This window comes from Dermochelys coriacea, chromosome 16 (assembly GCF_009764565.3).
Source record: "Dermochelys coriacea isolate rDerCor1 chromosome 16, rDerCor1.pri.v4, whole genome shotgun sequence".
Lineage (NCBI taxonomy): Eukaryota > Metazoa > Chordata > Testudines > Dermochelyidae > Dermochelys > Dermochelys coriacea.
The window spans coordinates 6,370,198-6,396,137 of record NC_050083.1 but is presented as its reverse complement, the minus strand read 5'-3'; the positions used below and the strand labels follow the sequence as shown (position 1 = coordinate 6,396,137).

The following is a 25,940-nucleotide window of genomic DNA, read 5'->3' as shown; positions in this document are numbered from 1 at the left end:
TGAATGACCGTGCCTGCAAAGGGCTCATCAGGAAATGAAGCTTCCAGCCCAAAATGCTAGTCCTAGGTTACCCATTACCAGAGCGTCTGAGCAGTGCCTCACAATCTTTAATGTATTTATCCTCAGAACGCCCCTGTGCATTCTCCCCATTGTACAGACAGGGGACTGAGGCACTGGGAGACTAAGTGAAATGCCCAGATGTTTGTGGCAGAACAACAATTGAACTCTGGTCTCCCACAGCTCCGGCTAGTGATCTAACCAATGGACCATTCTTCCTTTTGATTCATGCTAGAGAATCAGTGTGACGAGAGCTACAGCAGAGTGATTAACCAAATTCCCAGCTGTGTCTCCCCAGTCTCAGAGGGATGAGAAGAATTTGGGCGTCGGGATCTCTTATCTTTAGGGTTGGACCTGACTGGTAGACTGAACATTCATCCCAAACTCAGATGGCCTGTTCTTGAAATTTTGATAAAAGTCTGACCTGTGAACATCCTTTAGCTTCCCTGCATGTCTGCTTTGGGCTGGGAAGGTGAAGGTCAGAGGAGTGGTATTTCTGGTCCAACAAGAAAGACCAGGAAACTTATAAGGGGCATGTTCTCTAAATTCTCACTACAAGTCCCGGTTCTGTAAGGTGCCAAACACTTGCAGCTCCTCTGAAATCCACAGAAGGTGAAAACATTCAGTACCAAGTCCCAACTTTGCAGAGGGTTAGATAGTTTGGATGAGAATCTGAATGGGAGGGGCTTGGTTTATGCAAAACTTTTAAAATCCACCCTTCTCTGTTATAAATCTGGTACGCTGAAACCAGACTTTCCTTAGTTTCATTTCAGAGTGATAGCCGTGTTAGTCTGTATCAGCAGAAAGAATGAGGAGTACTTGTGGCACCTTAGAGACTAACAAATTTATTTGAGCATAAGCTTTTGTTGGCTAAAGCCCACTTCATCAGATGCATGCAGTGGAAAATACAGTAGGAAGATAGATATATATATACACAGAGAACATGAAAAAATGGGGGTTGCCGTACCAACTCTTAACGAGACCAATCGATTAAGGTGGGCTATTATTAGCAGGAGAAAAATTTTTTTGTAATGATAATCAGGATGGCCCATTTCAAACAGTTGACAAGAAGGTGTAAGTAACAGTAGGGGAAACATTAACATGGGGAAATAGTTTTTAGTTAGTGTAATGACTCATCCACTCCCAGTCTTTATTCAAGGCTAATTTAATGGTGTCCAGTTTGCAGATTAATTCCAGTTCTGCTGTTTCTCGTTGGAGTCTGTTTTTGAAGTTTTTTTGCTGAATAATTGCATCTTTTAGGTCTGTAATTGAGTGTCCAGGGAGGTTGAAGTGTTCTCCGACTGGTTTTTGAATGTTATCATTCTTGACGTCTGATTTGTGTCCATTTATTCTTTTGCATTGAGACTGTCCGGTTTGGCCAATGTACATGGCAAGAGGGGCATTGCTGGCACATGATGGCATATATCACATTGGTAGATCTGCAGGTGAACGAGCCTCTGATAGTGTGGCTGATGTGATTAGGCCCTATGATGGTGTCCCCTGAATAGATACGTGGACAGAGTTGGCAACGAGCTTTGTTGCAAGGATAGGTTTGTGGGTTAGTGTTTTTGTTGAGTGGTGTGTGGTTGCTGGTGAATGTTTGCTTCAGGTTCGGGGGCTGTCTGTAAGCGAGGACTGGCCTGTCTCCCAAGATCTGTGAGAATGAGGGATTGTCCTTCAGGATAGGTTGTAGATCCTTGATGATGTATTGGAGAGGTTTTAGTTGGGGGCTGAAGGGAATGGCTAGTGACTTTCTGTTACTTTCTTTGTTGGGCCTGTCGTGTAGTAGGTGACTTCTTGGTACTCCTCTGGCTCTGTCAATCTGTCATGTGCCAGCAATGCCCCTCTGCCGTGTACATTGGCCAAACCGGACAGTCTCAACGCAAAAGAATAAATGGACAAATCAGAACAAATCAGATGTCAAGAATGATAACATTCAAAAACCAGTCGCAGAATACTTCAGCCTCCCTGGACACTCAATTACAGTCCAAAAGTCGCAATTATTCAGCAAAAAAACTCCAAAAACAGATTCCAATGAGAAACAGCAGAACTGGAATTAATCTGCAAACTGGACACCATTAAATTAGGCTTGAATAAAGACTGGGAGTGGATGAGTCATTACACTAACTAAAAACTATTTGCCCATGCTAATTTTCCCCCTACTGTGATTCACACCTTCTTGTCAACTGTTTGAAATGGGCCATCCTGATTATCACTACAAAAGTTTTTTTTCTCCTGCTGATAATAGCCCCCCTTAATTGATTGGTCTCGTTAAGAGTTGGTATGGCAACCCCCATTTTTTCATGTTCTCTATCTAATCTATCTATCTATCTATCTATCTACTGTATTTTCCACTGAATGCATCTGATGAAGTGGGCTTTAGCCCACGAAAGCTTATGCTCAGATAAATTTGTTAGTCTCTAAGGTGCCACAAGTACTTCTTGTTCTTAGTTTCATTGTATTTTGCCTTTATTTGAAAAGTCCTGTTCAGACTCCAACACCGCCTTTCGCTCTCTGTGCTCCTGTTTTATCCTCTCCCTCTAGGACCATGGCTATGTGAGATATGTGTCTAATCCCTGCTGGCCTCTCTCCTATTCCCGGGAAGTGCGGTTCGGTTCTGTGCATGCTGGGCCCTGTACTGGAAGTAATGCCTCTTTAAGAATACCTACCTCTGAAGATGTGTTTCACATAAATGGCTCCAGCAACTCTTCCGCCTGCAGGAAACTCATGGGAAGTTTGTTCGACTCCTCCCTGTTCTGCGGCTTCTCACATTGTTCCCCAAATGGAGTTTTCCATCCCAACATAACTAGATTTCTGGTAAGTTCTCCATGACATTAAGGTGTGCTTTATGCATGGAGTTCTTAAGAGATGTACCCAACTCAACATCTAATAAACTTTGTGAGATTGACTAGTGTGTATTAGTACTCTGTCCTCTGCTGGGTGGAATTGGAATTGCTCTGGGTAGTAAATATGTGCAGCACTGCCCTCTACTGGATGGAATGAGACCTATTCTATGGTGTGTCATGGGCCCTACACTAATAATAGCAACAGATTCTTTTTTAGCTTAAGTGGTAAGGGTCTCCTGTCAAGCCAAGAGGATCTGACGTGTACTGCCTTTTTGAGGTTCCAAACGATGATAGCTTTCTGGTTAGTGACAATTCTCAAGTGTCTATGTGGGCATGGGTTTAATGAACCTGATATCCATCACAGGTGTCAGCCAGAGAATCTCTAGGCTAGAAGGCTTTGGCTTCAAGTGCTATGGTGGAACAGAGGCTTAGGCTGTCTGAGCCTGCAGTGAAGTACCAGGGTGCTGTGTTTCTGGAGGCGCTATCCGTTCTCATATCTGCTTATTGTTCAGGTGGAAGCTACAGATCCTCTGGCACTTTCTAAACATAATGTAGGGAATTACTTTGATGTTCTGCCCAACATCCCCTCTCTGAACCACAGGTCCTTGTGTCCAGAGCCGTATGGGAGCCAAGGCTGAACATATGACTGCTGCAGCTATTGTACTGCTGGTACCTCACTCCGCTGTCTGCAAAGAGCGCTTGGAAAGTTTGAGGGTGAAAGGTGCTAGATGAGACCAGATTCTTTCCTGGATGCTGGTCTGTGTCTAGCAGCTGCAGCCACATCTTTACCATACAAGCTACAAGGGAAAGTAATTCAACGTAGTAGCTGGAGGATCAGATTAACTAGTTACCCTACTCCTGGCCCAGGGAGCCTCCACCAGACCTTCAGTGCGGGGGGCTGAGGGGGAGCACGTTGGGGGCATTTTGAAGTTAACAGGGCTGGGAAGAGGTGTGGCTGGCCAGGACGGTTCTGCATCCCAGTTATTCCCTTCTGCTGCAAGCCCCAGCTGGAGGTCTAGTGCTGAGGAGCTCAAGGGCTACCCATGCTAAAGGCCAGAAAAGCTGCTTCCCAGAGACATTTCTATTGTTTACCCCTTTAGTCAATAATCAAGTGTATTGAATTCTGCTTGCTCTCCTGGTGCATGTCATGGAGACATACCGCTACTAAACAGAGATGTGCTGGGAGAGCGTCCTGGGAACATGCCATGTGCGCCCTCACGCCGCTGCCTTGCTTTATTCATTCTAAAAACAGGGGCTGAATTTTCCAATGAGTATTTCTGCTGCTGTTCTAGGTGATTTCTGAGGCTCTGGATCTTGTGAAGAAGATGACACCCTCCTCCGACCTGGGCCAGGCAGTCGACGTATTCTGTGGGACATCTATGGAAGAGGTGATGGCGAGCTAACCCACTTGTACCATGGGGATAAGTGAGGCAGGCAACGCTTTCAGGCAAAACCCTTCGGTTCTCCTGAAAGTGCTGCAAGCAGGTGACCCCAGCCAAGGGGAGCTCGGGGGTTCTCTTGGGTGCTGGGTTAAGATCTAGCCCATTTCCAAAGCTTTGGGACTTTCAAGAAGTGGGATCCAGTGAATGCAAAAATACTCTAAACCCAGACTCTCTACACACCCTCAGTGGACCAGATTGTGGTGTTAGTTACAATGGGGCTGAGCAGAGGGACTCCACTGGTGTCACTGAGAAGCAAGCCCAGCTTATGTGTTACTTGGCTATTTGGTCTGATGCTCGTGTCAGTATGAGCTATTCTTGTCTCCATGGATGCAGGCAGGGACTGTTCTGCCTCTTTGTCTACACAGTGCATGTATCAGTCACCTGTCCATACACGGTACTGTGGGAATGGGTATAATGACCTAAAGGGTGAGCCTTTCCTTGTACACTTTGTAAAGCATTGCACAAGCCCCTGCTCCATCTTAAGGCAGAGAGAGAAAGTACTAGGAGCAGACACACTCTCCAGCCTCCTCTGTGACAAGGGTGTTTCCAGCTTCTGACAACAGCTGAATGTAACGAGTCCTGCTTGGTCTCCCTGGGCCAGATTTCCAAGAGCTGAACATCCACAATCGGGGCCAGGCTTTCCAAGGAGCTCCGCACCCAACTTCTGCACAACATGCTGAGCTCTTTTCAAAATCTGCCCGTGATTGTCCAGGCTTGAGCCCTTCTGACAATTCCAGCCATTTTGTGGATCCTCCTGGTAGAAATATTTCCACCTCATTGCTGACACCAATGAGATGTGGCCTGAATGGTTGGGTGGTTCAAACTGGCTGGAGGTGCCATCTCGCTGTGAATGGGACTTATCTTCAGGGGGTGCGCATAGGCTCTTTTATACCATATGTTTGGGACATCCCTGTGAGATCCCAGGTTACAAAAAACTCCAAATTGCCGCAAATGTCAAACTTTGTCCAATCTAAATTTGCCTGTTTTGTATTTTTCATTTCTATCACTGCTTATGGTTGCTCTGTGGCTTCTGAAGACTGCTCAGCACTGGACAATAGGTACATTGTGCCGAACAAATAGGGCCCCTGACTTTAATATAATCTGTACAGTGTTATGCAGAAGAGAGAGATCACCCATGGGAGCTGTGATCCAAGCCCCTCTCCCTGGGCTTCTCATTTAGTCAAAAAGAAAAGGAGTACTTGTGGCACCTTAGAGACTAACAAATTTATTTGAGCATAAGCTTTCGTGAGCTACAGCATTCGATGTATCCGATGAAGTGAGCTATAGCTCACGAAAGCTTATGCTCAAATAAATTTGTTAGTCTCTAAGGTGCCACAAGTCCTCCTTTTCTTTTTGCGAATACAGACTAACACAGCTGCTACTCTGAAACCTGTCATTTAGTCAAGTGCTCCTTCCTTTGTATTAAGGAGTAGAAAGGGGATGCTGACTGGCCCGCCTTTATTTTACATACTTATGTCTCCTGTTACTCTTCTTTCTATACAAAATTATCCTCATCCTCTTGTTCCCTCGCACATGGAGCGCCCTATGACATGAGGTCCTTCAACACCAAGGGGGTCCATGGAGGTCCTTCCATGGGGAATTCAAGAGATTTTTTCTTTGAAAAGACAAACAAAAATGAAATGTAAAGTGATTTGGATGAAGAAGGGTCTCTCACTTCCCTGAGGGTAAAATAAGTCTTCAGCTTAGCAGGCTGAAGGAAGCATTCACTTCATAGCCATAAATAAGAAGCTTGAGAGCATTCCTGAGCATTGCTGCAATTCAGCAACCGGTAGCACAGAGCAACAAGGACTGGATTTTACCATATTAGGAGCATTCGGAAATGCGGTTAGTGAATATTTACTTGTCTAACTTCTTTTGCAAATGCTGTTAAGTTGAGAAAGAGGTTCCAGATGAGACCAGACATTCTTGCAGATCACTGTTCCATATCCACGTTCATCTACCATCTAAGTACAAGGGGATTCCTGTTTGACTTGGACAGCTCTGGCCAGATTGCATTCCAGGAGAAGGTCAGTAATGTGATGCTTTAGATAACAGATGTGTCTGTGGGGAGGTAGCTAACAGTGCCTGGGAGGGATATGTCCTCTCCCATGGTCATTTTTGAGATATCTTACATGGATGCTGTCATTTCTGGCTGGCAGCAGTTCCTCCCAGGCAAAGGTGATAGGGAAAAATAGTGTGGATAAAATAAAAAATGAGTCCAAACATTCAGAACCTGAGCTATGCAGCTATACCCCAGTGCTATATTTTTATAAAATAAAGTAACTAGTCTGACAAGCAGGACCATCAGCTAAGCCACAGAAAGATGATCATCTCTGTCAGTCACTGTTGTGAAACTTGACAGACATCACGAATGAATGGGTCAAAATTCCAACCCTAACATTGAGCAACTAGTCCTCTATTAGAATGCAGTGTATCGTGGGGTGCAGGACACCATTTGAGGTGGTAGATCAGGGAAGGTGGCCTGGAGATAATTTAAAACTAAGGGCAAAAAGACATCTTGATGGTTTTCTGAGTTGAGAGATGGGCCTGAGCCAAAAAAAATCCCAGTCTGTTTCTGGTTTTTTAATGCCTTGCAAAGTTTGGGAGTGTTCACGTCTGGAGAGCTAGTGTAGTCTGTTTCAGAGCCGGGGGCCAGCTGTGAAATTTGGGTTCAGATTCTGAATCATCTGGGGGGGACAGTGGTGATTGGTTAGACACATCTTTTAAAAGAAAAGTCACATCCCTTCCCTTCCTGCCTTTGGCCAGGACTGGAAGCTGAAGTGCCCTTCAGAAACTAGTAATCTCCTGAGAAAGCCTGGTCTTTTGAGTCTTCTAACCCAATTTTGAGACCAGTATAAAATTAATTAAGTGTTGGGTCTGGGCATTGAAATATCTGTCTGAGCCTCCAGTCCTGGGCTTCACCTGTCACTAGTCACCTGCCACGAACCCAGTCTTACTCTGTTGTTTTGTTTCATTAGGTTGGTAACATATCAGCTGGCTGGGCTCTTGGGTACATGCTGAATCTGACCAACACCATCCCAGAGGATAAGCCGAGCTACCTGAAAGGGATTGAATATGGGATCTGGCCCTTGCTCTTCATCCTCTTTGTCCTGATGCTCACTGGCTCCTTCACACGCATCACATACCGTGTGATGGCTAAGGACAATGGGCAGGACGGCATCTTGGAAGAACTCTGACTGTTGTCCCAGCGGTTGTCAGCTCTCAGCAGAGGGCAATTACAGGACAGAGAGAATGAGAGCACACAAAGGAGTGGCCTGAAGAGACGAAGGTCTCTCCTGTGAGATTTCTGAGACTTGGTGGGCTGCTACTAGGCTGCAGCATTGCAAATAGAGATAGCAGCCCTTATTCTGCAGGAAATCTGGGATTGCAGCTAGCTGGCAAGCTACACACTTTCCTGGACCCGTGGAATGAGAGATGCTGGAGAGCTGTTGCATAGGTGTCAGAAAAAGCTCTTTAGTGTTTAATTTTTTTCATCCAAGCACTTTTCCAAGAGGCAAACAGCCAGATGGGGCTTCCAGAGTTTGGCATGGTGTTCAGCCAGCTGGGCCTCCCCACCAAGCCAGACAGGCGGTAAACATGTAGTTTACACTGATGCCATAGAAAGTGCCAGGTAACTAGCCCTGAATGCTGGGTACATGCTGGTAGTTGTTTTCTGTGGAGCTCAGCAGGCAGATCCCAGTGGAAGAGATTCGGATTTCAATCACTCCTTGAGGTACCCTGAGGTATCTCCCTGGCAGTCAGTTACTTCGGATTTGCACCATGGTGGCGGATAGCTGAATCAATTGGAAATCTGAAAATAATAGAAATCTGGCCTGGCGCTCTCTTGAAACTCTGGCCCACAGAGACCACAATCAATAGTTTTCACAGGAAAAATGGCTTCCCGAGCAAGCCTCAAAGCGAAGTGGCACACTAATGCAACGATTGTCATCACAATGGAACCAGGACATTCCTGTCAATTCTAGAAGGGCAGAGTGAACATATGATCAGATTGTGAAAAGAATTTGCTGTAAAAGGTGCTGTTCCCGCCCAGAAGAGCAGATCCTATGTCCACTGATTGGGAATTGAATGTCCTTAAAATTCAGTTGTAATGTAACTGCCAGTTCACTGTCATGTTCCACTTACAAAAGTAGCTTTTCAACATTGGTAGTAATTTTCTGACTTTTTCAGCATCTTAATTTTAACAAAGAAAATATCCATGCTTGTCTTCCTGACAGCCTTTTTCTTTCTTGTTACTGGGAATCTTCAAAAATGAATGATCTCTTTTTCTGGCTTTGGTGGTATTATGATGTGTATTGGGGTAGCACCTGGAGGTTCCAATCAGTATCTGGGCTTCACTGTGCTAGCACTGTAAAAATACACAGAGTCAGCCCATCCCAAAGTTCTCGCAATCTAAGTACACAATAGAGACAAAGGGTGGGAGGGGAAATGGAGGCACAGAAGATGAAATGACTTGCCCAAAATCATGCATCCAGTCAGTGGCAGAGCCAGGAATGGAAGCCAGATCCTCTGATTTCCAGTCCAATGACCTATCCATTAGACCAGGATTAAAGTTAAGCAGTTAGTTTATATTCCAACATCCAAATTTCCTTTGGAGGGCTGCAATAATACCTGAGCACTTCTAGTGTGGTGTGCTATTCCTGTATTCCTGGAACATGGTGCTTCTGGGAATGATGTCACATCACTAGCCAATCATTGTCTCTGCTGCATTACCATCTTTCTTGGTACTAACCCTTCATACAGTGACTTCAATCCTAGGAAGAGATGGTGGTTCTCTAGGTCAGTGGCTCTCAACCAGGGGTACGCAGAGGTCTTCCGGGGATACATCAACTTGTCTAGATATTTGCCTAGTTTTACAACAGGCTATGTGAAAAGCACTAGCGAAGTCAGTACCAACTAAAATTTCATACAATGACTTGTTTATACTGCTCTATATGCTGTACACAGAAATGTATGTTCCAGTTGATTTATTTGATAATTCTATGGTAAAAATGAGAAAGTCAGCAATTTTCAATAACAATGAGCTGTGACACTTTTGTATTTTTATGTCTGAGTGTGTAAGCAAGTAGTTTTTAAGTAAGGTGAAACTTGGGGGTCCGCAAGACAAATCAGACTCCTGAACGGGATACAGCAGTCTGGAAAGATTGAGAGCCACTGCCCTAGGTAAAGACATGGGTACTTTCAAACTCTCATAAAAGAGCCCAGTGCTATTGAGGAAGTTGCTTTCAAAGAAATGGAAAGGATAAAATAAAATAAAATGTAATCCTTCAACTAAAGACTTTAGGGTATGATTTTCAAAACTGACTTGGCCAGATTCTTACAGGTATTTAGATGCCTGGGATTTAGATGCCTGGGATTTATTTAGATAAATACCTTTAACAGTCAGGCCCTGAGTGACTTAAGAACACGAGCTCCAAAATTAAAAACATTTGTGCTTCTAAGTCACTCAGGGTACATCTGCACTGTAATAAAAATCCTCTCCCTCCTCGCAGGGTTTCAGAGCCCAGGCTCCAGTGCAAGCCTGAACAACGACACTGCAATTCTTAGCCCCAAAGCCTGAGCCTTCTGAGCCCAAATCAGCTAATCTGGGTCAGCCCTAACCGTGCTGCAGTTCTTTATTTGCAGTGTAGACGTATTCTTTGGGTAACATTTTCTAAAAGTGTTAAGTGACATAAAAAGAAAAGGAGGACTTGTGGTACCTTAGAGACTAACACATGTATTTGAGCATAAGCTTTCGTGAGCTACAGCTCAGATAAATGTGTTAGTCTCTAAGGTGAATGAATCTAAGTGTCACAAGTACTCCTTTTCTTTTTGCGAATACAGACTAACACAGCTGCTACTCTGAAACCTGTCATTAAGTGACATAGGAGCCTAAGCCCCATTTTCTAAAGGGATATAGGTACTTAGGAGTCTGGGTCCCATGGAAATTCACTTTTGAAAATGGGCCTTAGGCTCCTCAGTCACTTAGACTTTTGAAAATCCCACTCATAATGTTGTTCATAAATGTACGTTACAGCAAGGCTGCTCAAACATTTCTGGGGCAGCTCATGCTGTTCTCAAGCCCACAGGTGGAGTGTCGGGAAGGGCAGACCTGGGGGCCAAGTGAAAGCTGAGGTAGGAACCTTCAATTTGCTCTTTTTTTTTTTGTTTTTGAGCTGCATGTCTAAGTATAACTTTAATAAAAAGTTGTTCTAATAGGCAATCTGTGGTAGCCTCAACCAGGCCTCGTGAACAAGAAGAGCTCTGTGTAGCTCAGAACCTTGTCCCTCTTACTAACAGAAGGCAATAAAAGATATTCTCTCACTCTCATTGTGTCTCTCATATTCTGGGACCAATACAGCTACAACACTGCAAAGAACATTTGTAAAAATCCTTGAACTTTAAGACACTCTTTGTCTGACACTTCCCCCACGCTGAGTTTCACAAAGTTTCATTGTTCTATATCGCCCTGAGGATAAACACTGCAATCACATTCCAGCAGGGGTCATGTCCATCCATACCCTGTCTCCAGTTGTTGTAAACAAATATAGGTTTCCTTTCATAAACTAGGCAGATTAATATGGATGTAAATCCCTTTGTGTCCTACTAAATCTATTGTTGCCTTCTAGTCTTAAGTAGAAGGAAAGGAACTTGGATAGTAGCCAGTGCTCTTACTGCTGTAATAAGGCTTTTAACAATAAAACAAATCTCCCTGAAAACTCAGTCCACCCCAATAACATTAGTGCAATCAGCCCTGAGGGAGCAGAGCCAGGTAATGTAGGAACATTGAAGGGATGGGTGTCATGTCATCCTGCTACAGGAGAGACCTGGGGTCCAAAGAAACCTCAGAACACCTGCTTTTGGACCAGTGAAGACTGACATTTGGCAGAGGCAAGAAACTGGGTTTCCAGGAGCAGGGGGACTGGAGGAAAAGATGTAAACTTCCCTGTTTATGGAGTTCTCTTCTGCCATGGAGCAAGTCTGAGAAGGTGCAGGAATGGAAATAGTAGCAGGTAGACACAGCGGAGTTAGTGGAAGAAGGCATGTCTGACAGCAGAGAGATGGATAGCGGGCTGTGCATTGGTCTCAAGGAAGAGGGCTCCAATCTATAGGGAACCAGGGGGAGAAATGAAAGGACCAAAAGGGATACATCATGGCAGGCACCTTTACTGGTGTCCATATGTAGCATGGCTCTTGTCAAGGTTGAGGGTGCTAACCCACCTCCTATTCTGCTTGTGCTCTGCTCAGCTGCTAAGTAAAGGCATACTAGGGAGTCTCTTACTGCCCAGTCCTGCCAGCCCTCACTCATGTGACTCATCCCTTTAATTTCAGTTAGACTACTCAGATGAACCAGAGTTCACAGGATGGGTTTCTAAATGCTTATCTAACCTGATCAGAGATCTTACAACTATGCCACCACCAAGCAGGATTCCTTGATGAGCAAAACAGTGACAAAAACTGGATGAAAAATACCTTGGCTGGTTAGTGTCTGCCTTGGTGCACTATGCATCTGGATAGCCATGCGATGTGGTCCTTCAGAGCCAGGATGTACTAATAGTCCAAACATTTTGGAGTTGAGGATTTTTTTTTTAAGATACCTGCCACAGGAAGGGGGTTGTCATTCTATTGGTGGGTATTTATTCAGGGCCTGATCCAAAGCCTATTGAAATCAATGAGAGGGTTTCCACTAATTTCAGTGTTATTTGGCTTGGATCCTAAAGCAGGTGAGACAGTCCATTAGGAAGAATCCAAATATTATGAGGCTTAATGCCTCTCTGGAAGGTGCTCACACACGAAGATGATGGGCCTGATATAAGAACCTGAACAGAGCAGAATACAAATGTGAATGTGTATGACTGAAATTATGCAAATATCCAGAGCATGGCTGGGCATTGCTGCTGATTTATAAAGGGCAAGAGATTTGAATGTGGTAACCAGTTATACAGTACCTGCTGCATGAAAGGGACTCGTCGGAGGTGTATTTAGTTCCTTAGTTGTGGGTTAGTTCCTCAGAATTTTGGAATTAAGCTTCTGATAACCCTCTCCCCGACAGCTCTACGTTCAGTGTAAATCCCCCGGCTCACCAAAGGGAAACCAGAAGAATGAAACCAGAAGGGCACAGGAGGTTTTATATTATTAAAAAAAAAAAGTGTCAACCCTTTTGAGGATTTCCATGCATCTAGGTGGCAACGCTTCCTCTACAGTGATCTCGGGAGGGGAAAAAAGTGGACTAGGGAGACTGGCTGAGGAGACTGAGAGGTCAGAGGTGGAGCTTAATATTATAATTTGTGTTGCCTGGAAAACTGTCAGAGCACTGAAATGCTAAAGCAGAGGAGAGGGCAGTGAGAAGACGACTGGAGCTGCTGTTGCTGAGACCAGCACCAGCCATGGGGAGGGCTGCCCAGCAAACTCTCCTCTCCGTACTCTGCCTAGCAGCTGTGGTTTGTGAGGCTCAGGACACCTGCCCAGGTGAGTGAGGAACAAAGCTGTTACCTTTTAACAACATGGGTCCGACTAGCTACTTTGCAGTAGTTACTGTCCACCCTGATGGTGAAGCGCCACTGTAGACTCGCCTGCAGTGAGGTCACAGGAAGGGGACACAGGGTGAAGGAGTCAGGCACAGTTCATCTCATGGGGTTTCTAAGAAATACTCCCCATAGGAGAGAGGAATCTGGGGGCTAGGGGAGCAGGGTCCCAGCCTCCAAACCCCAGAGAACTGTGGAGAAAGGAAGCTCCTCCACAGTGCTGCACAGCCTCCCCCATGCTTCTCAGCAGCATGGCTCTCAGAGTGGCCACCCCGCCATGCTTACCCACCTTACCGTTCCTCTCTGGGAAGGGGATGCTGTGGAGTGGGAGTTAGTGTTGATGGGAAATTCCCTGGGTCCCAAACGGAGCACGTTGCTGGGAGCATCTGCCCCCCGTAGTTCCATTCCCTCATTACCCCAGAGCCAGGGGGCCCTAACTCCATGGCGCATGTAGAGAGGACTTTCTGCTGATTTCTGAGGAGGAGCGGGGATCACACACAATACAGCAGAGCTCTGAACGGGGAGGAACTGGACACATTAGACTCACTTCGTAGCTTTCAGCTTTTCCCCATTAGTACTGGGCTCTTCTCCGGGTTGTGGCAGACCTGGGGAGGTGGGGATGAGGGAGACAAGGCTGAAAAATTCCCAGTTACTAAGAGGGAACCTTGAAAGACTCCCCTTCTCAAAATGAAACCATCTCCAATAGCATCCCAAGCCGCTCCAATTCTGGTTGATTAATCATCCTCATGAAATCAAACACTTGCTTATGTGCCAGCCCCCACAAAGCCAATGTATGGGTTACACAACACTGTTTCCTCATTCCCTTGCCCCTGGGAGGTACTACCCAGAGTTTTGCAATTAATGTGGAATTTAGAATAAGGGGGAAAATGCAGTTGTACTAATGCACATACAAAACACAGTCATCTTTGATATTAAGGTTCCATTATTAAATGATTAACATGTTTTAATACATGGCTTGTCTATGGTTACAGATTGTTAGAGTCCATTAAGTCAATGGGGTGCTTACCACGTCTTAAATCAATAATATGAATGATTATTTACTATAATAAACCTTTGAATAACATCTTCTGCTGATGTGTTTAGAACCATCTATAACACATACTACATGTGTTTCTAATGTGCTTATAACATCTCTTCAACATTTATAAATGCCACCTTAGTACAACATGTACACCAAAATATACTGGTTACAGTCTCTATTACCCTCTGCACTTGGATACAAGTAGCTGGGAAAGCCGTTCCCGCCCCCCATACAGACTTGCATTTATTAAGCTATTTGGGGATGGATAGTTTTTATTGCAGGTTCAGGCTGCTATAAACCAACAAAACCCATGACATTCAGAGGCGTGGCTGTTAATTTTCAATCCATTCTATTGTTCCATAGACTTTCAGTTCAGAAAGTACTTTAAAGTGTTCAAGACTTGGAATTTTCTAACATGTTATATATATTTAAATCCTCACTCTTAATACACATTCTTGTATAAACCTCATTCCTAGATCACCTTCACAAATGGCTTCCAGTTTGTAAAAAACGAAAAGCTCTGGTAAGAAAGGGTAGAGATACTAACCTATAGGTTACATCACCGATGCAGACATTGAAAACAGGGAAAAGAACAGTAAAGCCATCAGCGAACAACTTCCAAGCAGAATCCCAGACTCAAAACATGCTTCTCACACATGTTTCCTATGTGTTGTAATGTTGGCAATTTCTGTTTGGAGGAAGTTGCTGATGTCTTCATTATTCATTTCCCTGTTTTCAGTATTTGCATAGGTGATGTCTTGTATGGGTTAATAACTGTAACTTTTTCACAATGTGGTTTTTAAAATGTTCCTGGATCTTTTTCTAACCCTGACCCTGCTGTTATATCAACCTACAATTGTGTTCATGGCATACACAGAGAGAGTTAGAGCCCCTTAGAACTTAAAGTGACAGCTTCTAATTTTAACACAGTTGTCAATGCACCAATGTTTTGGCTAGATGGACTGGTGTTAATTGGAAAAGCTCCATTGAAGTCAATTTGCCAGTTTACACCAGCTGAAGATCTGATCCTTTTACCCCTTTCTTTCCTGCAGCTTTGTTTTGAAAACTACTGTTCACACAATGAAGGACTGTCATGGTCATGTACTGTATAGGCAGTCCTCGACTTTACGATGTTTGACTTACAACAAATGGCACTTATGACATTTCTGAATTTACACCCTGATTTGACTTAAGACAATTGGTTTTGACTTTGACGCTCAGTCCCACAATGGAGTGGATTGCGGTTCTGAGTTACGACGTTTCGATTTATGATGCAATTTTCAGGAACCAATTGTGTCGCAAGTCCGAGGACTGCCTGTACTGTATTAAAGATTTGCCATATTTAAATGTAATATCATCTCTGAAATCATGGATGAAATCATCTTTACTTTATGCAGGTGTCATGAACATACCACCCCCATGTCCCCTTCTTCATCTTTACCAGAGGGACCAAAGTGTTTGTTTTTTAAACTTCTTTGTCTAAGGGCTGACTTTTAAACAATTATAACTCAAACTAGTGGACTTTGCAGAAGCTCCATTCTATGCTCCGAATTAGCGCGTAAGTTTTGGGATGATAAATTACATGACACATATGTAAGAAGGAGGCTTAATCCCGTCTTTTAATGCAAATCTCAATGCAGTCTGGACTATGGAAGCTCTTGAAACTTCAGTTTGCGAGCAAGAGGAAATATGAACTGAGAGGACAGGAGAGTTTGAAGCACAGAGGGACAGGCCAGAAAACCCACAGCCTGACAGGGAGTTTGGGGCAGAGGCTTTCCACTCTGACTCTACCTTCCCCCAAGGTCCAAAGAAGATTCTTCTGCAGCCCTCCACAGTGGGAGCCACAGAGAGGCACTCTGGGGTTGGGCTCAGAAGGTCAAAGGGCTGGTTCCTCCTACTTGTGCCTGTAACATGCCTTGAGTAGGCCTTGGCACCGACACTGCTTCTGTGTATTTGCATTTCTAATCAAGAAAAGGCTCTGTTAGATCTCATGGCATATCGTGCTTTCACCTGGAATTCACAGTTTGCAGAACATCCCATATCCTCTGTGTCTGATAAAGATTATTTTTGTCTCCAGAAGTGAAAATGGTGGGTCTTGGTGGTAATGAGAAGCTCGCTATTCTGCAAGGATGCCCTGGTGTTCCTGGTGCCACAGGTCTCAAAGGAGAACCCGGAGCTGCAGGAACGAAAGGTAATTTCCTCAGCACTGAGTGAGCATCGGCTTTGGATGGTGCAGGCACAAACATGAATTACTCAATAAATAACAGGTTTCAGAGTAGCAGCCGAGTTAGTCTGTATCTGCAAAAAGAAAAGGAGGACTTGTGGCATCTTAGAGACTAACAAATTTATTTGAGCATAAGCTTTCGTGAGCTACAGCTCACTTCATCGGATATAACCATAATGTTGCTGATTAAAAGACCATGTACATTACATGTAGGATTTGAGCAATATCATCAACTGATGAAAACTGGCTTGGTTCCATTCGCTTCAGTGTCCTTTTACATTATCTGAGGATTCAGCCAGAAAGGGTAGAATTGGGCGCTCAGGTCTGTACCAATTTCTTCTGTGTTTGAAAATATAAAATGTTTAAATTCATTCTCTGTGTTTGTAGGAGAAAAGGGAACTCAGGGGAGCCTTGGGAAGATGGGACCAGCTGGGGAGAAAGGTAAAGTAATAAAAAGACTAAGTAAATTTGTTTAACTACAGTCAAATAATTTTTAACATTTGAATTTTCCTTTTATGAAACATTTAACAATACCCCTCCCCCCATCTCTCTCTCAATTTAGAGCATGAATCAAATTTAGGCCTCTCTTTGTTTTATGACTCACTCATGAACTGTTCCTGATTGCTAAGAATATATCTGTTATTCCTGGTGTTCACCAAAGTATTCTCAGCCACTGGCTGTTTTGTGAAATGCTTGCTACAGGCATTTGTAATTTATGGTGTGGAGTCACGGGATCTAGTTGACTGAAACCTTTTAAAATGAGAGTGATGACTGAAGAACTTCCAGTATGAATTCATACAGTCTGCAGAACAAGTAAGTAGTTTCATTAATACTAGCAGTGATCTAAATATTCATGAACAGCAAATAGTTGGACTCCATTGAATGGACACTAATTACATTTTGGGCCATTTTTTCCACAAACAAATTCATAGATCTGTGTTTTCAGTCTTCACCCAGCTCTTATCCCAATAGAACCTCAGTTCTAAGCTCTCATTGAGATTGCTACATCTCTGTTCATTCTTTCCATTTTCCACCAGGAGAGAAGGGTGACATTGGTGTTCCTGGTCTGAAAGGTAAGAGACCTCGAATAATTTTTACTTGTTGAGCTATACTCCTGTCTTTTATGCTGTTATCCTTAGTGATAGAGACTAAGTCAGTAAGGAGTACAGTTGTGACATGCTAAAAGTTTTTCAAAAGAACTCTGCATCCAATGTGTCTCAGAGTCAATGGGAGTTGGGCACTTAACTTTTTTGGTCTCCTTTGGAAATTCCAGCCTTCACCTCAAAAATGAAAAAAAAAAGAACCCACTTCAACATACACAGTTGTCCAAATTACACTCTCATTTGTACCCATTCAACTTGGATGAAGTCAGGAGGGTAGCACTGATGTGAAAAAGAATTTGGCCCTCTTTCCTCTGTGTCACACTTATCAAACTCTGGAAGGGTTACTATTTTTTCCATGGGGTGATGTAAGGGAACTGGGGTTTTACACCAACATGGAATTAATAACAAATGCTGGGATGAGCACTCAGATCAGGATGCTGTCTCTTGGCTGTGTAATGATTTGTTCCTGGGTGTTTTTAGGAGATAAAGGAGACAGTGGAGTATCTGGAACTATAAATAAGAACATCTGCAATTTCTTTTATGGCAAGAGTATAATTTGATTTCATTTTAAAAGCAGTACACTTGAACCTCACAGGAAACTTTCACAGTGCAATTTGTTTGCACACAATACTGAATTTGTTAATATCCCTGGAGCTGATGAGCTATCCAAGAGTGTGAAAAATAATTAGAGATGAGCATGGGCTGTCACATGTGCGTTTGGATCGAGAACTGATCTCCTCTAAAAGTTTGGGGAGGCTCAGATCACAGCCAATGTGTGAAATTATACTACTTTGGTGCAGAAGGAACTAAAGGGATAACATGTATTTCACACCCTGCAATTGCCTGAATGTTTCCTAGCTTGTGAAGAATATTAGGTAAGTGTAAGTGGATGTTATTTTTATGGATGGGGGTGTGGGAAGTAAAATCTATGGTTGGAGAGAATTTAGGACACTGATTTTTGTCTAGGGAAGGACTTGTCTCCACATACTGGTAGCTGGGGTTAGAGATGGGTTAAGATGCTTTACTGTCCCTTAACTCATGATACATACATGCCTTGTAGCCTGAGCAGGAGTTTAGGAAAATATTCTTTTCCTGGTTTCAATCCCCCTTCCTTCTGTTTGCCTTCCTGAACAGCTGAGGAGGAACTGAAGGACGTACACTGTAAGACAGGTGAGTGTTTCCTAGAATCGTATTACTTGAGCTGTCAACTCATCCCATTCAAGGGACTTGGAGCTCAGCTCACAGGGTAGAGACACAGTCGAAGGTGCTTGCAATTCATTCCGACTTCTGTAGCAACTAGTGTAATTGACACCTCTTTCTGCTATGTTAGCATTATTGACTTACATGAGTTTGTTATACCAGAAACCCTCCTGACTATAATACAAGCAAGTAATCCTGTAAAATGGGCTAATGACTAAAAGCCACTGTGGATCCTTGTGTACATTTCTATATGAAGTCTGAAGGAGTCAGTTTCATCAGGAATGCACTGTTTTGCTGCTGTCTTTTTCAAATAGGAGTCAGGATTTAGGAAAGCTGTTTAAAAAGAAATCCAGTACTCTAGGGTTTGGAAAAGACAACTATTTGAAATTCCTAGTTCCTTGAAAAGGGATCACTGATGCTTGTGTAATTATCAATTCCAGCAAGTAATTTATTTATAACATTAAATTACCATCCTCTCCAGGAGCGAAGAACTGCAAGGAATTGTTAGCCAGAGGGAACATCATGAGCAGCTGGTACACCATCTACCCCCATGACTGTAACGCCACAACTGTGCTGTGTGACATGGACACAGATGGAGGTGGATGGATAGTAAGTGAGAGCAAATCATAGAGTGCCCATTCTTGCTGCCATCAAAGCCAATGCAAATCACTGATGGATTTCACAGGGCATGGGATGGGGCCAATGGTTTGCTCAAACAAGTCAGTTCCTAGAAGGGACATCAACCATGTGAAGGCATTTGTAACCTTGGTTGAAAATGAAATCTATTTCTTTGTGCTGTCCCAGTGATACATGTTCACTAGGAGCAGGAGTTCAAACAAACTTCCCAACTTGGCAGCGTGTTTAAGAAAAATCGAAGCTGAACGGGGAGCTCGTTTAAATCTGTTCTGTTAGAATTTGGGGGAAGAGGAGGTGCACAAGATGAGGAAAAAAAGTGAGGTGCTGATGGTGTTAAGGGAGTGAGGTCTTACAGGTTCTGGTTACCTTTGTATCCAATACCTATCGCCCTATAAAAGGAAAACCCCATAGCCCATTGTGTTAAATGGAGTTGAAAGAGGAGGGAAAATATGTGCAATGCAGAGGAATTCTGTTTCATTAGGAATTCAGAATTTGGCTTATTTACAAGTCAGACTGAATCTTGAAAATTTTTCAAATGAATATTCTAATTTGTGTTTTGTATCAAAAATGTTTCATTTAGCTAATATCAGCACAAGTGTGTCATTTTGACTTTTGTTTATATTATAATATATAGTACAAGAGGTTGAGGAATTCAATACAATTATATTAAACATTTCTGTTTCAATGGGACTGAATTTTCTGACCAGCTCTTAATATTTTATTGTTTTAACTTCCAATTTCCCTGTTAAGCCTATTAACACAGCAGTGGGAGGATTTCCCTTTTTGGTGTTAAGGTACCAGGTGCTCAGAAAGTTTCACTTACACAACTGGAACATGGCTGTAGATAAGCTCCTTATCGGTAATTTTTGTCCACAGCTGCTATCTTATGTCACTTATTTACATTAATTCCTTAGCTTTCCAGCATGTAAGAGATGAAATTGTATTAGTTCATTGCTTTAGACTTCTATTTGTGGGCTCGAGGCAGAAAGTACTGGGTGAGATTCTATGGCCCATGTATGGAAGAGACCTTCTTGACCTTAAAAGGTATGAATCTGTTACAGCATCTATCCCACTTTGTCAATTCTCAAAACAGTAATTAAATACCAATGTGAGCTCTCATTTATATCCTGAGGCAGAGCCGAATTTGACTAGTTTAATAGTGACTGTTGATGCTTTAAAATTCTGCTCTGGTACTCTTTATTTGTTCAGGACAGAAACAGACCTGCATCCCTTTCATTTCCCCACAGGTGTTCCAGAGGCGGGTGGATGGTTCAGTGGACTTTTTCCGTGACTGGCATTCATACAAGAGAGGTTTTGGCAGCCGCCTGACAGAATTCTGGTTGGGAAATGACAATATTCACCTATTAACCTCTTTTGGTAACTAAAGAGCATGCATCATGTGCACTTTTCCCCACCAAGTTCTTGCTATATACTTGATTGTAGAGTGTTCTCTTATAACTTTAAGTAGGCTCTCTGATAAGGAAAAAGAACAGTCCAGCCATAGGTCAGCTACTTACTTTCCTTGTTGTGCGTTTTCCAAGAGAGACGGATTTAAGGTGGTGGTTGTAATGGGTTCCCCTGGGGTACCACTGAGCCCTTTGACTCACCAGCCTGGTCTCCCTCTCTGCACTGTGCTGCAGTGTGAGGCTATAGACTGCTTCCAATCCAATACTCCCACCAGCATTCACACAGGCAGGGACGCACCCAGTTGTATGCAAGCTTTGGCCATGAACCAACAATAGAGAGGCTGCAGCCAAAATTACCCCCAGCATCCCAGCCCAGGACCCCAGAGCTGTACTTTTCTGCCCTGGTCAAAATCCTGACCAGTATGAATTTATTACTCAGTTCTCCTCTCCCTCAATGTGGAGAGGAATATGCACACTTGCGGTAACCAAACTGAGATTCCCCCCCCCCATACACTGCACTTAAAGGCACACTGGTTTAGGTTAAAATATAAACCAAGTTTAATAGCTACAAAAAGATAGATTTTAAGTGATAGCAAAGCAGATTACCTAATAAATAAACAAAAAACTACAGACTAATCTTAACATACTAGAAGGATAGATTTTGAATGAACACTCTCTCACCCTGACTGATGATACAAGCAGGCTCACAGATTCCCAAGGCACAAGCTGCACTTGCTTTGCAGGTTGGGATCCCCACCCTCGTTTCAAGTCAGTTTCTTTTGGAGCTTCTCTCAGGTGTTCAGTTGTAAGGGAGTGAAGAACAACTGATGTCACTTCCTACCTTATATACCTTTAGCATATGGTGGGAACCCTTTGTTCCAAAAACAATTCCCAGCCCAGTTTGTGGAAAAATACAAGTACCCAAAATGGAGTCAAGAGTCATGTGGTCTGGTCACATCCCCCTCCAGAGTCATAGCAGCCATTACTATAGGCTGTCTTGAGCATTCTCAGGAAGGCTCACTGGGTGGTGGATGAGCTTCTCCTAAGGCCTATTGTTTTTCCTGATGGCCCATTATCTTGATGAGGCCCTTCCCAAGCAGCTGTCTAAGCTGGAAGCATTTTGCCTAGTGGGTGTCACCCCCAGGTGTAACATGTGAAATACAGAGAGTCAATATTCATAACTTTAGATACAAAAATGATGCATGCATACAAATAGGATAATCATTCAGCAAACCATAACTTTTTCCAATGACACCTTACGCAACTCATCTTGTACAAAATGCATAATTATGCCATAACAATATTATGGTGAATATGGGTCATACTGTCACAGTGGCTGCCATCCCATAATTTTTAAGGTTCACTATTAATTCTATGCAAAGCCATAAAGTGTTAAATGCTGGTAATAGTGGACATGCATGTTACAAAAAAAAAAAAAAAAGGGTCCTTTTGTGAAATCTCATTGGACCAGCTAACACTGTAGCTCTGGTGGCTCCACTCAGGGCCTGGCAAATAGAGTGATGAATCAAATGGCAAATATTCCTTACCAGAAATTCCTTTCTTCTCCTACCTATGAGACACAGATGGACAAGCTGACCAGACTCCAGAACATAGAGCACTAGAGGCATAAGAGCTGTTCTGTTTATGCCCTTCTTGTTTGGGTGTTGATTCTTGATCTCAAGTTAAGGAAGAGCATGTACCCAGAGACTGCCACAGTAAGAAAAATCAGCAAACAAAAACTCTAAAAATAATACAGGAAATGTAGAGAAGGCTTTGTTTTGCAAAATCTGGGCCTCCTGAAAACTGTTTCCAGTTTCCCATAGCCCTTCTCTGTCCCTCCCCAAACCAGTTGATCAATCAAGTTTTCAAACACATTAGCAATACACCTTAAAAAGTCATTATTGCTCAGCAAGTAGGGGCTAATGAAACCAATTTCAAATATCTTCTTGCTTAGCAGCTAGCATTCAGTCATACATAACCAGGGAAGGTTGAGGGTTTCTTTATAGTTGCATCTGGTTTTTCCTGGCACTTAGATGTAAAGGTATCCAAGATAAGGGATGCAACCTACCATCCAGGATGGGTGAGCAATAACTCCAGTGGAAAGGAGGAGATTTTGGTGTCAGAGCTGAAGGGAAGGGTGCTGCTGGTTTGCCTCTATTAGCAGTGAGGTGAAGTTGAAGGAACTCCTAAAGATGCAAAATGTGGATGGAACCTGATAAGCTATTTTCTTTCTTTCCAATTTGTTTCCATTAGGAGATAATGAACTTCGCATTGATCTCACAGATTTCGATAACAGCCATGCATTTGCCAAGTACAAGTCATTCAAAATTTTAGGAGAGACTGAAAATTACAAGCTGATTCTTGGAGATTTCCTTGGGGGTAATGCAGGTAGGTGCCATACATGGTCTCCACATTTCATAGCACAGAGAAGTGCTAAAATGCCATTGGAGGTGTACAGAATCCCACAACAAAAGTAAATTAAACTTCTTATTTCCTAAGGCCAAATCCTGAAATTACCCACTCCTACTCAGTCCTTAGCCAGGCAAATTCCCATCAAAGTCACTGGGCATTTTACCCGAGTCAGGAGCTCAGAATGTGGTCCAGGTAAATTGCAGGTGAGCTTCATTACAGATGGAAAGTTATTCAGATAAAAGAAGAGCAGAGCTGAATCTTCACTGCAAACTCAAATGGATCCTGAATTGGACCTTTGAGGTTAGAAAAAGTTTGTTTAGCTGTATTTATCATGTTCATGAATTGCTGCTCCACCTGACTTAAACTGAGAGTAGAAGCAGAAAGTAGCAGCAATCTCACACAGGAGCCTTGCTATGGAGTAAAACTGACTGGAAAAGGGAATGTCCATGTAATGTGAAATTCCAGGTTGCTGGCATTTTGTTGCTTATCAGAATGCGACACTAATAGTGAAATTTCTGGTGGAACCAAACAGTCTATTTGGCATCCATCTGCCAGCTGGGGAGCTGGACAGCCTGCCCACCAGGGAGCTGAGGAACTAGCTGTTTTGTTGTCTATTCTAGATCTCACACTCTGGTTTGATATGGGTCCATTTTCGGGGCTCCTGTGTATAATTCTCTGGTTCTAAATGGATTCTCAACTCATCCCATCCTTCCTCAAAGGAAGTTGGGCATGGTCCAGTTGGGTTTGCTGCAGTCAACAGCCATGATCTTTGAAGTGCCTGTATTGTTATTGTTTATTTATATCATGATAGCACCTAGATGACTGAAACAAGTTGTACTATCAGTCGGTTCTGTACATGGTAAGAGAAGTGGCAATCTAAATAGACAAGACAGGGGGTGCAGGTAAGGAATTATGATTTCCAGCTAAGGAACTGATGTGCTGAAATATTATGACTGCCACTTTCAGAGGTGCTTAAGGTACCCAACTCCCGTTGACTTTCTAGTGACTTGTCCCAGGTTACCCAGGAGGTGTGTGACAACCCTAGTTCTAGTCAGGTGACTTATTCCACGGAATGCCTGTGGGTACCTGCACCTCAGAAGAGCTGGAGGTGGTATGTAACCCAGCACCTGCTGCATCAGGAACCCAGATGAAAGCGGTTAAGTTGACCTTCAGACTTCCTTCTATAGTTCAAGGGATTCCGAGTGCCTCATGAAAGGGGGAAAAGGACAGCACGACTCCAGGAATGTTAGACTTAGCCACTGAGGAACTAAACTGCCTGTGACCTGCCATAAACAGTGGTTTCATTTACATCACACAGGGGATTCGTTATCCGGCCACAACAACATGCTGTTCTCCACTAAAGACAGACAGCAAGATCCTGGTTCGAACGCATGTGCAACAACCTACAAGGGGGCCTGGTGGTATGGTAGCTGCCATTCTTCCAACCTGAATGGGATGTACTGGCTGGGAGCCCACAGCAGCTTTGCAGACGGGGTGAACTGGCAGGCAGGCAAAGGGTACAACTACTCCTACAAACGGTCCGAAATGAAATTCAGGCCCGTTTAGCCCAGCCATCACACAGCAGTGAGTGTCACAGGAGTAAACTTATTTTGTATGTCACTATGTATATCAATAATTGTGAGTTTCTTCCCTTGCTCCTTAAGATTGCTGCTTTCTGCTAGCACTTGACTTGATATTGCATGCTGGCTTTTTTCCACCCCTCTTTTTGAGCTGCAAATCTAAGTATAACTTCAATAAAAGTTTGTTCTAATGGTCTCAGCCAGGCCTTATGGTGCTTTTTTTTTTTTTTAAATTGTGTTACAGTCAACCTTACCTTACCTGCCAGCTGAGGTTTCCCGTGGTTCATCTAGTAGCAGTACAAGGTGGAGAGAGACAGAGTTATGGATCAAAGGGTTTGAGAACTGGAAATCCTTCACATGCGGTCTGCTCTGCATTGCCGATCATTTTGAGAACTAAATAAAACGTTTCTTTACAATGGATCCGAGGCTGCACTTTTGTTTCCAGATAATTAGGGTTGACATAGGAATATCCTTCTGAGCAGGTTTCTGTTGTCCAGTTAATGAGCATCCCCATTCTGCAGTCCTATAGAAAGGTCATGCGGAAGGGCTTTTGCAGGAGGGGCATGGTGTTTTGTTGACCTGATTCTCACAGGTATGTAGGTGCCTGGGAGATAGGTGTCTAAATCTCTTCAACAATGTTGACCCAAGTGACTTAGGAATACAAGTTCCATTAAAAGTCAATGGCATGTGTGCTGCTAAGTCATTCACGGTATGTCTACACTGCAATAAAAAAACCCATGACACCAAGTCTCAGAGCCCAAGTCAGCTGAGGTTCGGGCTGCAGGGAAAAAAATTGCAGTTTGCATTTGGCCTGGAGCCCCTCTGAGACTATCCCTCCTCACAGGGTTTCAGAGCCCAGGCTCCAGACCAAGCCTAAATGTCTACACTGCAAGTTTTAGATGGGCAGCCAGAGCCCTGTGAGCCCAAGTCAGCTGATCTGGGCCAGCCCCAACTGTGCTGCAGGTCTTTTATTGCAGTATAGATGTATCCTTTGGGTAACATTTTAAAAAAGTGTTAAGTGATATAGGAGCCTAAGCCCTATTTTCTAAAAGGATAGAGGTACTTAGGAGCCTAGATCCCATTGACATTCACTTTTGAAAATGGGTCCTAGGCCCCCTCAGACACTTCTGAAAATCCTACCCATAATGTTGTTCATAAATGTATATTACAGCAAAGCAGCTCAAACATTTCTGGGGCCACTTATGATGGTCTGAAGTCCACAGCTGGAGCATGGGGGCAGGCAGACCTGGGGGCAAAGTGAAAGCTGAGGTAGGAACATTTGGTTTTTTTTTTTTTTGAGCTGCATGTCTTAGTATAACTTTATTAAAAGGTTGTTCTAATGGGCAATCTGTGCTAGTCTCAACCAGGCCTTGTAGTACTTTTGCTTTGTTTTTTTTATTGTGGATATAGAAGGTTGCATTTTGTTTCACAGTCAACATTCTGTCTGTGCTCAGCAGAAGTTCCAGCCCT

General features: G+C 43.4%; 2 protein-coding genes across 3 annotated transcripts in view; both read left to right on the top strand.

The window, feature by feature from the left end:
• LOC119844237 (ectonucleoside triphosphate diphosphohydrolase 2-like) overlaps positions 1-10,669 on the top strand; it is a 33,751-nt gene extending 23,082 nt beyond the window's left edge. The window contains exons 7-10 of the mRNA XM_043498523.1: positions 2,602-2,874; positions 4,196-4,291; positions 6,238-6,372; positions 7,324-10,669. Of these exons, the coding sequence (XP_043354458.1) occupies positions 2,602-2,874; positions 4,196-4,291; positions 6,238-6,372; positions 7,324-7,542 (723 nt within the window). The 3' untranslated portion in view covers positions 7,543-10,669. The remainder of the gene's footprint in view (positions 1-2,601; positions 2,875-4,195; positions 4,292-6,237; positions 6,373-7,323) is intronic.
• LOC119844154 (ficolin-2-like) lies at positions 8,356-25,827 on the top strand. Of its 2 annotated transcripts, XM_043498524.1 has the most exons (12): positions 8,365-8,492; positions 12,396-12,811; positions 15,987-16,100; positions 16,521-16,574; positions 17,171-17,206; positions 17,717-17,752; positions 18,371-18,406; positions 18,918-19,045; positions 20,320-20,449; positions 22,732-22,866; positions 24,209-24,474; positions 24,715-24,890. In XM_043498524.1, exons 2-11 carry the CDS (start codon positions 12,730-12,732, stop codon positions 24,454-24,456), a joined length of 999 nt encoding a protein of 332 aa, XP_043354459.1. In that variant the 5' UTR covers positions 8,365-8,492; positions 12,396-12,729; the 3' UTR covers positions 24,457-24,474; positions 24,715-24,890. The 2 variants fall into 2 exon arrangements, 1 of the variants encoding a protein (XP_043354459.1); XR_006275964.1 differs by lacking the exons at positions 12,396-12,811; positions 15,987-16,100; positions 24,715-24,890 and adding an exon at positions 25,801-25,827 and having other exon boundaries at positions 8,356-8,492; positions 24,209-24,650.
• The last annotated feature ends 113 nt before the right edge of the window (positions 25,828-25,940 follow it).

Bases quoted from the DNA above. Each gene is read 5' to 3' on its own strand.
- LOC119844154 (XM_043498524.1), top strand. From the start codon at position 12,730: ATGGGGAGGGCTGCCCAGCAAACTCTCCTCTCCGTACTCTGCCTAGCA. The intron at 19,046-20,319 runs GTAAGTGAGAGC...ATTTCCCCACAG, and splicing joins CAGATGGAGGTGGATGGATA to GTGTTCCAGAGGCGGGTGGA. The intron at 22,867-24,208 runs GTAGGTGCCATA...TACATCACACAG, and splicing joins TTTCCTTGGGGGTAATGCAG to GGGATTCGTTATCCGGCCAC.